This window comes from Ruditapes philippinarum, unplaced genomic scaffold (genome assembly GCF_026571515.1).
Source record: "Ruditapes philippinarum isolate M1 unplaced genomic scaffold, ASM2657151v2 ctg13424_1_1_1_1, whole genome shotgun sequence".
Classification (NCBI taxonomy): domain Eukaryota; kingdom Metazoa; phylum Mollusca; class Bivalvia; order Venerida; family Veneridae; genus Ruditapes; species Ruditapes philippinarum.
Window position 1 is genome coordinate 23,052 of NW_026859705.1, and position 12,544 is coordinate 35,595.

Here is a 12,544-nt window from a genome sequence, read left to right on the forward strand (position 1 = left end):
ATGTATATAAAACTGTATGTTTATCCAATTAAAAGTTCATTATTACTACATCCTACACATTTGTTCAATTATCATAAAGGTTGCAAGGATTAAATTTATGGATTAAAATTATGCAAAAATTTAAACGAACATATGTTGAAATGAATCGTATGATCTGTTAATTCAAGACAGGTCTTAAAATTGTGCAGGCTGGTTAAGGTCTAAACTGGCGACAAGAGCTTTTCACTTTCATGCCGTCTTAACGCTAGCATTTAAAGCGTCAATTACAAAACAGTGCATAAGACAGTACACCCTGAAGCGCATCAGCCTAGTCGTAACGCTGTTTGACTGCGAAGCAAAGGTCAGTTACACGCAATTTTAGTTAAAATCTATTAAATCTATTTAAAATACTTTTAGTTCATAGCCTGTCGAGTGATACTTTAAACGATTACCTTTGCATTGGTGCTTTAATTCTAGCCATGTTCAGAAACTGATAGGTATTTCAAGAAAGTTGCGCAACATGTTTGGAAGAATATGTGGCAAAGTCTATATCAATAGTATATGACATTGTAGTCTGACAAGGCTCTTTATTGTTTGTAGTTCAGATTTTGTATCAATATATTAAAATCCCTTTAAGTTCGAATTGACTGTTCCAGATTTAAATATGGACGAGTCCATTACATAAAATCAGCAGATTTAGCGTTCAAACACATAATAATACATGAAAACACATTCAATTTTCTGGAAAGTTTAATAACATACAATGTTGTAAAAGTTAACAAAATTTATGACAAAATAAATATAGTCCCAATACACAGTTTGATACAACAATTAAATAAAGTAGTTAACAACTAATGAAAGAGCACATGTGAACAATATAAATTAGTTATTAAGTTAAAGGTAATAGATTGACAAGGAAAACAGTTGTTTAGTTTGATAATGTTATTTGCTGATGTTCTTCCTGCAGCCTCAAAATCTTGATCCAAATATTGATAAAAACACTTAACTATGTGATAGGTAAAACTTAAGCTATCTATAGAAACACTGTGTAAATAAACTGATAATTAACAGATAAACTTCACTGATTGTATAGAAAATGTAACTATATAAATGTCTTTGTCTTATAACGTTCGCATCAAGGAAAATAAAAACTTACAAAAAAATGGACAAGACTTAATTAAAGCAAATATTTAGCACAAATAATCTGACTATGAAACCTCCGTAGGTCATAAGGAATATGATAAAGCTATAACATGAACACTGAAGTATGTCTAGGCTTCCTTACACAAAGCAAGCAACATCTTCTTATAGTCGCCACTACAATCACCCTTTATAAAACTTCCTAGTGTTTTACCGTATTTCTTCAGAAATTCCTCCTTTACTTGCACCAGATCTACCTGCAATCATTTAAAAGTGTCAAATATAAATACTGAAATGAAATTTTTATTTTAAGTTATTACAATGGTTTCTACACATAATCTAAGAAGTCTGTCGTTATTTTAATGGTGGAATTAACCTTAAGGATAAGAAAAAGACAGACAAGAAAACTTTGTTACTTTACCAACTTTAAACTAAGTCTAATATTTTGTGATGTACGAAACATTATAGCTAACAGCATTTATGAGAAATATTGCATTATATTGGAAACACAATCGTATGAGTCTGGATCCAATGTAGCTAAGTTACAAAAGATTCGACCATGAATTGTAAATTTCAGGACACAAGAACTTTAGTCGTTCAGTCTGTAAAATTACGTTGTAGAAAAACGTAATTAAACGGAAATGACCCGCTACTTTCATTGTATGCATTTGATTGTAACTTTTTATATTAGATTAGTTTGATATGTGCAAAGATACAATGTAAAGCCGTTAATATTGCCCACTAATAAACCATCAGTTGTTCGAGACAAACCAGTTTTCCCGTTTAATATTCAAAATTTAACATACATTTGAACAACCTTAAACATAACCAGTGTTAACCCATGTCAATACTTTTAACTTAAAATCGTATCGAATATTCATTTTTGGTACCTCTGAACGTGTTACAACACATCTGATCAGTACTGAATCTTTTGTTCCTGCACCTTTCATACTCTTGTACAACCTCTCTGCGAAATACCCTGTTTTACTTTTTGCAATCGAAACTGAAATTGAAGATGAATTTCATGCCAAATGGACAACTCTTCATCAATAATGGAAATCAATAATCGCCCAGTGATAAAATACCATTATCAGATGACTTTTAGAACACTGATGGGACATGCTTGTAAAATCATTTCCTAAAACTACCGAATAATTTGATTCATGGAATATGACATTTATATGTCACTGCAATATTATTCCATCACATCATTTCAACATATCTTTTTTCAAGCAAATGAATCCAATAAAAGAGCAAAATATGATATTGCAAGATGATCAGAAATATTAATAATAATGAATTTCCACTTATCATAATTGCATTGAAACAACATGAAGATAGGGGAATTTAATACTGAAATTTTATCCGTGCGTTTATTATAAGGGTAACATCTGCTCAACAGAGTTCAATTGTATCCATTGAGACGAGGGACTTTAGATTCTTTCAGGCATTCTTTCATGAAGCTGTACAGCTAGCTTACAGAACGTCGGTAGTTTTACTCAGATGGCCGTTCATATTCCTGAGATCTTCCCCCACTACTAGTAAAGCTGGACTGGAAAGTCGCCATATGACCTTTAAAGTGTTGGTTTGACGTACCCCTACCACAAAAATGCGTTTTTATCTAGAATGTATAATACCAATTGCAAGATATCCGTCCTCCAAATATCCACTGGTTTCCGCCTTTATGACAGCCTCAATTTCCTTCCCATATTGCCGTCTGTACGAGTCAAATGTTGCCACAAGCTGGGGGTAACTACGCAGGGATAAGATTCTGTTAAAAGTTGATTCATCAGTTCCAATCTTGTTAGCACCTGCCTGAAAATGAAAGAGCGTGTGTTTCTGTTTTATAATGGCCATCTATTGTTATTAAGCAACGCTATGTGAAAGTCTCTAATACGTTAACTTCATTATAAATGATAAAATACCGATCTACTCTAACGTGTAAGAAATTTACACGTATACATTTTCATTAAAAAGATAAACTTAAACTAAGTTTAAAGTTCTAATAAATGAACTGGTAAGATCAATATCTTTTTGTAAAACAAGTTAACAGGTGCAGTTTTTTAGAAACCATCAAGCCATCAAGCAAGGAGATTCACAATAAACCGGGAGATCTAAGAGATAAAAATGATGAAATTCGAGCAAGCTTTTGTCCTTGAAATGTGTATAATGACTATAATCATGTTATTCAATAGCCACCATAAATAACTGGCTAGCCCCCCTTGTTTTATTTTGAAAAGGTTTACAAACAAACACAAAGGTTTAAGGAAGAAAAGTATGGCAAAAACTCATAATATCTTACTAAATAACTAGATATCCAATGAGACGGGGCAATTATGAAAAATATGCTTTTAAGACAAGAAAAAATACAACACAGTAGATCATTGAACTTACGTGATTTTATTCTCACCATTGTTTAAACTAGAACTGCCACTATCATGGCTTGAATACCCCGCATACCACTTTGTCAGAATCAACAGTGGCCATTTAGAGCTCAAGGACAACCTCCCTGCCAAATCTGAGGTTACTAAGCCAGTGCATTGCTAAGTTATGTATTGTACATGCTTCAAATGTGAAATTGTCAAAATCAATACATTGCGGACAAGACATTCTTTAACAATTGAGAAGATTAGCTTTTATTTGTCAAGGTCCCTGTGACCTTGACCTTTGACCCAGTGACCTCAAAATCAATAGGGGTCACATTATAGTCATGATCAACATCCATGCCAAATATGAAGACTGTGGGTCAAAGGAATCTTAAGTTAATGGGTGGACAAACTTTTTGAAGTCAAAGTCCCTATGACCTTGACCTTTGACCCAGTGACCTCAAAATCAAAAGGGGTCATCTACTAATCATGATCAACATCCATGCCAAATATGAAGACTGTGGGTCAAAGGAATCTTAAGTTAATGGGTGGACAAACTTTTTGAAGTCAAAGTCCCTATGACCTTGACCTTTGACCCAGTGACCTCAAAATCAAAAGGGGTCATCTACTAATCATGATCAACATCCATGCCAAATATGAAGACTGTGGGTCAAAGGAATCTAAAGTTATTGGGCAGACAAACTTTTTGAAGTCAAAGTCCCTGTGACCTTGACCTTTGACCTGGTGACCTCAAAATCAATAGGGGTCATCTACTAATCATGACTAACTTCCATTCCAAATATGAAGACTGTGGGTCAAAGGAATCTTAAGTTATTGGGCGGACAAGCTTTTTGGAGTCAAGGCCCCTGTGACCTTGACCTTTGACCTGGTGACCTCAAAATCAATAGGGGTCATCTACTTATCATGACTAACTTCCATGCCAAATATGAAGACTATGGGTCAAAGGAATCTTAAGTTATAGGGCGGACAAGCTTTTTGAAGTCAAGGCCCCTGTGACCTTGACCTTTGACCTGGTGACCTCAAAGTCAATAGGGGTCATCTACTGATCATGACTAACCTCCATGCCAAAAATGAAGACTGTGGGTCAAAGGAATCTAAAGTTATTGGGCAGACAAACTTTTTGAAGTCAAAGTCCCTGTGACCTTGACCTTTGACCTGGTGACCTCAAAATCAATAGGGGTCATCTACTAATCATGACTAACTTCCATTCCAAATATGAAGACTGTGGGTCAAACGAATCTTAAGTTATTGGGCGGACAAGCTTTTTGGAGTCAAGGCCCCTGTGACCTTGACCTTTGACCTGGTGACCTCAAAATCAATAGGGGTCATCTACTTATCATGACTAACCTCCATGCCAAATATGAAGACTGTGGGTCAAAGGAATCTGAAGTTATAGGGCGGACAAACTTTTTGAAGTCAAAGTCCCTGTGACCTTGACCTTTGACCTGGTGACCTCAAAGTCAAAAGGGGTCATCTACTGATCATGACTAACCTCCATGCCAAATATGAAGACTGTGGGTCTAAGGAATCTTAAGTTATTGGGCGGACAAGAAAAAACCGACGGACAGCCGGACGGACGGCCGGACGGACGGACGGACGGACAAGCTGATTCAAGTATACCCCCCTTACAACTTTGTTGTGCGGGGGTATAAAAAGCACATAACTTTATCAATGATATGTTCTTGATATAATATACTTTACATGCCAAATATAAGTTGCAGTGTTTTGATATAAAATACTCACATGCCAAGTACATGCATAAATAAGATCACTGAAATCCTTTTATGGTTATACTGCAGAAAGCAATATTTGGGCAAAACTCACTCATTAACGATTTGATTGCAGCGAAAATTGAACTTGACCTGTGTTTTATATATCATACTTTTTTGCCAAATATAAACTCAATCACTGAAATCCTTCAAAAAAATATCCTGCGTAAACATCAATTTCACAGAAAATGTGCTAAACAGGGACATAACTCTCTCATTGAGAAAAGCAATCTTTAAAACAGACTAACACAATCACAACCACTGAAGTCCTGCAGAAACCAAAAATTTCCTAAAATGGAGCATAACTCTTAACATGTGATTAAATATATTTTAAATGCAAATTATTAATACAATAAATGGAATCCTTCTTAAGTTTCTTTCTGTGGAAAGGAATTATCTACGCACAGACAGACGCACAACTATGTAGCATAACATACATGAACATATTCTGTACAATAGATTTGCAGGAATAATCAAAATAGAACGAAAATTTATGATAAATACGCTTCAGTTACTTGTACAAACAAATCAGACTAGATATTGAAGATATTTGTATGACTTTAAAATAATCAGTCCAATAGTTTCTGAGAATACTGTTAAAGACAAAAAAATGAGCCGCGTCACGACAAAACCAACATATTGGGATTGCGACCAGCATTGATCCAGACCAGCCTGCAGTCTGATCAGGATCCATGCTGTTCGCTGTCAGTTTACCCAATTGTAATAGAGTTGATAAGCGAACAGCATGGATCCTGATCAGACTGTGCGGATGCGCGGGCTGGTCTGGGTCCATGTTGGTCGCAAACCCATTATGTTGGTTTTGTAATGAAGCGGCTCAAATCAGATGGTATATTGAACACATACATCAAAAAGTTCTTTTGCCTCAGCATCTGCCTTTGCTTGGTCCACGGTCAAATTTTCATCTCTGTTAGCTGACAGCTGTGATACTAGTAAACGTTTGAAGTGTCCGCTCGTATCGCTCATGATGTCTTTTTCAAGGTCACTTTTGAACACTTTAATAAGAAATATGCTTCTTAAAAAACATAGACTCAGAAATACCTTCGTTGCGCTTACTTTTAAATAACTTTACACAAATCATATAAAATAATAACAGCTGCAACGAACATATTCTGACTGACTACAATTAGTTACCTGGAACATTCGTACATATCTCAACATTCAAATATTAAGTTTCAATATAAAACTACTTAATGGCGCATTTAATGTTAATATATCAATGTCAAATTTGAGTCTACTCTCGTAAACATTTATCTGTTTTAGCTGTTTTGTCTTATTTGATTTTATTAAAAACATCAGAAGAGCTACTAAAGGAACTTGGGTTGGTAAATAACTCACATTTTTTATATGCTGCTTTGATTTCTGAAATTTCCGCATTTGATCTTGAGCAAAGAATTTCTATAAGTGTACCTTCGTCTGTACCTAAACCCTAAATACAAAATACGAACATACAAATATAAAATATGTAACAAAATATTAATTTAAAATTCAACAAGAAATGATTATCACTTTATATTAGTATTAAAGCTGCACGCCTCTAGATGAGTATAAATATTTCGATAAAATCAAACCTGGAAAAATGTACTAAGATTTGAGGAAAAGTATAACGATTCAAATTCTAGTAACAATTTACAAGTTATGTGCGATTAATGACCGACATTTTAGTATTTATAACTATATTTATACTGAGTTACTAACGCAGTAAGGGCTATTTTTGCATATTTTGACCTCTTTAAGGTAATTTACACGAGTTGTAAGTGCCATTGATAATGTGTATATTGCATTCTTTAGGAAACTTCACAATATTATCCTGTTAAAAACATTTTAAAATTTTCATAGAAATTACCATGAATCTGAAGGCGTGCTGCTTTAAGTTATCGTATTTCACGTTTTAGAAGCAAACATGCAGTTTTTCTCAAACACCGCTTCAAATATTCGTGAGATGTTTAAAATTCGGCTGTTTAAGAAAAAACCCAGCTATATTTAAGTTAATAATAATCTGTAGCTCAGTCAATACTTAACATCCCATATGTATCTTAACTTTAAAAGAGACTCAAAGGTGAATTGCATGTAATCTTATTTTTATCATTTATGTAAACAAAATATTTCAAAAGATCTTTCGACAAGAAACTTGATTTAAGAAACTGATTTTATTAGCCTCTATTACAATAGTTTCTTTGCATATTTTGTAATCAGAAGGTATATGTCATGTTATGTTTGATTTAATATCAAATGGTGCATGAAACTGTTTAGTGGTTCTCCAAAATTTTTCGGTTAAAATAAAAATAAAGATCAAATGTCAAGTACCCCGTCAAGCGAGTACGAGGTTAAACGTGATATCCTTATGTATACCGGATATAAAATATTCATAAATTTCATCTGATACAATATATATGAGGTTTGTTAATCTATCTTGCAAGTCAGATGTGTTTATCGGACCTTGATGAATCGTTACCTTGACTGCTTTTTTAAGTTCCATTGCGTCGTAATTAGTTGGAGTTTCTAGCAGTGCGATCACAACATCCTCGAACTTGCCACCTAATTCAGATTTCAGTTCTGCCTTTAATTCCTAATAAAACAGGAAAGCGTATTTAAGCGTCTTTCAACTTCATACGTTTTTACTTCAACATATTGATTGTAATCTACTTAAAGGCCCATTTTGACCCAGAAATGCTTTTTTTCATGTGTTCAAATGCTTTTAATTTCTTGGATACATGTACTTGTATAACTTCCAAAACGTTACTCATTTGTCAATTATCTTAACCATCTTTTCCTTCTATTGTTTGTTGATAAATTAGTACATTAATAGTGATGCAGTCTTTTGTATGGAAGTCAAAATACTTCTTTGTCTACATTCTGCTACTTTAGATTTTTTCCATAATTAGCGTTAATTTCTTCAAATAACAAGCATCAAACATCTAAAACCATAATCAAAACGTTATTAAATTAATATCGCCCTTTCAAAAGAAGTAAAAAATTAATTGTTTCTGTGGCATAATGTACCTTTAAGCGTGCAGTTACGACGGAGAATGTGTCATTTTCATTACCAGTATTTAACATCTTATTTGATCTCTCCTCTACATTTAGCGACTCTCAATATATAACGAAACACAAGCAAAGTAATAGGGCAATACAGTAAGTAAAGTTATGTCTAATATAAAATTATTAATCATCTCTACATCAATCAATACAACGTGAGTACATATGGAATATATATCTTTCTACCTCCAGATAATGTCCAATCCCTTGAGGGACAATACTATTGTCTTTCAATATCACACTTAAAGCATTGAGCTCTAAATATTTGGGAAACGTGTGACCATTGAGACGATAACAATCAAATAACAATTGAAAATAGAACAGGATTTCCACAAGTTTTGACACAATTTAAAGTAAACAGGACGTATACCTTTCCGTATTGTGTTTTAAATGTGAGCGCAATCTCTTGCCTTTGCTTATTGGTATGCTTAGCCAGCACGTCAATTATTTTTGCTTCGTCTGTTCCTGTAACAGTAAAATAAGAATTTCTATATTGAATAATTTTAGTTCAAACACTTCATCGATCCAACAATGACCAATGTTTGACTTGAAACTAGAAAGATAAGGTGTCCTGAAAAAATGTGCAACTATTGGCTTGTGTGAATGCAAAAGCTTTAATTACAATATTTTCACATGGTAAATTCTCTTGAGACTTGCAAAGATTGTCGCTCTGTCCCACACACTAGTACATACTTTCAGCCATTCCAAAGAGATTTACATGTCTTATCTGTAATCATACTAGGCAACTAAGGTGGGGTAGGTGGGATCTTTAATATTAGAATGTATAAAAACTAGCCATTTTAGCAATACACGTGGCAAGGTCTCTCAATCGAATAAATATGAAGTAGCAAAAACTTAAATAACAGGCATGGTTGGTGAATATTACCTTGCCAATCCTGTATCTGGAAAGTCTAAATTAGCGACTGAAAAGGCGGGCATTGTCTTGATATCGAGGCAGGACTTACTTTTCTTGGACATATGTTACATTGAACTGAAAACAAAACAAAAATAAAATATCAACTATACCTAGCCCTTTCATTGCCTTCCTCAGCTCGGCTGCAGCTTGTTCAGCTGAGAATGGCTGACATTCTACAACGGTTCCCTGAAACTAAAAAGTTAACAAAACATTAAAATGACTATTACCTTAAGGCTAATGGTTTACAGTTTATGAATCCTCTACTGTTTAAATGTTGTTAAATTTCAAACTATTACACACGTGTGCACAAAAAAGGTTTTCATCTCCACTTCCTTGTGAAAATGAAAAGTGTACATATTCATTACAAGGAATTGGATAACAAGCTTGGTGATAAAAAAATGAAGAGAAAAGCAGGAAATACTAATGAGTTCAAAAACGCTCATAAGAAATACACACGTAGGATATGCCCCCTTCTCATAAAAAAAAACTATTCAATATTGACATACTCGTATTTCATATATAATTATTAAACATATGTTCTTTTTTTGCTCTACTTATCAATAGTGTTCATACTACTATACTTTATGGCAGTCGTATATTTCAACAAGTACAGGCCTTTTTAACAATACGATAACCCTACATCACCAAGACCTTAGAATCTATTTTTTTGTGAAGGGAAGAATCCATTTTATCAGTAACCATTTTGATCTTATTCAAACGATACAATAACAGTTGATGAACTATATTTTGAAAATTTTCGAAAAATCTTTATTTATGCATTTTTGTATTATAATAGATTCTGACGTAAGAAATTCCATTTGATAATGCATTAATATCAGATATGACAAATGTTGCATGATCTCCATCTGATGGAAAGGCCTTGACCACAAAAGTAAGAATAAAGTCATACACAGAGCAGACTAACTTAACCTACTATAAGGCTAAGAAACATTAACATGTTTATTTGTTTGCTTAATTGGGTTTTACGTCACACTGACACATAAATAGAGGATATTGAATGAGTGTAAGTTCAATACTGAATTTATTGCACGAGTTGAATAAAATTATATTATGCGAGCCTCTGGCGAGCATAATATTATTTGATCCAACGAGTGCAATAAATTTAGTAATGAACTTACACGAATTTAATATTCTATTTATCACATACCCAAAATAAAGACCGTTTAAAGTGAAATAAGAGTCATTTTTCATTGACGCGCCTATAGTATAACGCTAACATTTAGCGCGTCTTTACACTATGTTTGTATAACGCTAATGACGTCACGTCAAAATATATGCACGGCCGTGCAATACCATATTTACGGAGTCGCAAAATCGGCATGGGTGTGTAATAATAGACCATATGGCGACGTTCCAGCTTTACTGGTGGAGGAAGACCTTAGGTGCCCCTCCGTGCATTATTATAGGCACGAACAGGCACCTGAGTAGAACCATCGACGTTCAGTAAGCTAAGGAACGAAAATGCTGCTATACTAAGCTATTGACTTAGTTTATTCCAATAAATCGTGTAAAAATCCACCTAGTAAAAAAAATTTGTTGATATAAAAGTAAACATTTTAGTACAAGAGAATATAAAAGAAGTACATTATTTATATGATTACAGTTAACCGAAAGTACAAAATGTATGCCTGAAAAATTGGATTTGATTATCATTGTACATCAGTAATTGGAGTTTTAAAATTGAAAATGGTTGTCAATCATATTTTCAAACTATACATTTTCCATCCATTCGTTTAAGTTATAATTCTCTTTAATCATGCAAAGTTTAAGAAAATTATTTGCGCCTAGTTTAAATGTTCATACAAAAATATACCAACTCCAGGAAACGTCTTTGAACGAACGATTCCGGGGGCAGAAGAGTTACTTATTATAGTGACAATATAGAGAAAATTGCATGACTTTGGTTAATTTTAGGGTTTCTTTTACGCAGTTGTTGAGAAAGTTATACGAAAATTTAAAGAATGTCATATGATCTCATATCCTTATGGCAGATCATGCATTCTGCAACCTATCTGATATTGATGCATTATCAAGGAAAACCAAGACCACTGTCGTATGCCTACCTGGTTTACTTCTTTAAAAATAATTACTCACTCACATTCAAGATTATTTACAGTGGTCAGACAGATGTTTTTTTACATATCTTTATTAACTTGTAAACTACCGTGTTTAAATAGATTGATAAAATTCGGCACGTACACCGCCTATTAATCATACTATATATCCTGATATATCCATATTTATACACTTGCACCATGAGTTTTTTGCACATTCTAACATTTACCTAATATAATTCCGTATTCTACAATACATTTTATAATAATTTAAATCTTACCTTTACGGCGGCCATTTTATATTCCGTATGTATAAGCTGTATTTAATGTAATATAAATATTAAACTTTCTGTGTACATATGCTTCAGCAAGAAATGATACATGTAATGTGTATCGAGCCGACTTGCTGTGAAATGGTTTATATTTAGACTGAATCATCAATCGGCTATGTCCACTATTTCCGCTGTTATATATAGTAATACATGTACACAAATTATTGATCGACTGTTATCTGAAAACTACAATGGGTATAATTAAGGGGCGTATCAGTAGCTTTAACAACAATAAGTTCAATTAGTTAACTTTGTTGTTTGTTTCATACCATCTTTTAACGTAATTTTGCTGCAACTTCTTTATTTCACTAATTAATACATTTCATGGCAGCTTTATTCCCTTTAAGAGTAATCAATTCCCTTCCGTATTGGAATTTGATGAAAAAATGTTGGTGTTATGGAATTCAAATTTAGATAAGTGCTGAGAGGCGAGTTGTATACCTTTACCAAATAATTATATGTATGTATCATTTTTTGCGGGGTATGAAGGAAATAGAATGAAAAGCATGAAAAGCATATATAAAAAATTAAAACATATTCCAAACGAAAAATACTGCAGTAGAGGTAGGGGATGGGGTTATAGAGTGAGTAAAGGGGGTGGGGTTATAGAGTGAGTAAAGGGGGTGGGGTGGGGGTAGTTGCCAATCAACGCGCCGAACATATGTGGGTTAAGATATCAATAATTTAAAAAAGTAGATAAAACATATAAAATTACATATCAGAATCTGCGTGTGTACATGTGTATGTGTGTGTTGTTGGTTTTCTTTTACTTTGAAATCATTCATGTGAGATATACGGAACGTCGCTGGTTCTACTTAGGCGCCCGTTCGTGCACGGAGGGACACCTTAGACCTTCTTCCACAAGTAAATCCGGAAAGTCACCGGATGT

General features: G+C 33.7%; 1 protein-coding gene across 1 annotated transcript; it reads right to left on the bottom strand.

The window, feature by feature from the left end:
• Nucleotides 1-711: 711 nt before the first annotated feature.
• Nucleotides 712-11,772, bottom strand: LOC132757573 (annexin A7-like). The gene is made up of 9 exons (XM_060748890.1): nt 11,605-11,772; nt 9,359-9,440; nt 8,703-8,797; nt 7,749-7,862; nt 6,632-6,722; nt 6,140-6,288; nt 2,757-2,934; nt 2,010-2,122; nt 712-1,376 (listed from the first exon to the last, which is right to left on the bottom strand). Exons 1-9 carry the CDS (start codon nt 11,617-11,619, stop codon nt 1,251-1,253), a joined length of 963 nt encoding a protein of 320 aa, XP_060604873.1. The 5' UTR covers nt 11,620-11,772; the 3' UTR covers nt 712-1,250.
• Nucleotides 11,773-12,544: the final 772 nt, after the last annotated feature.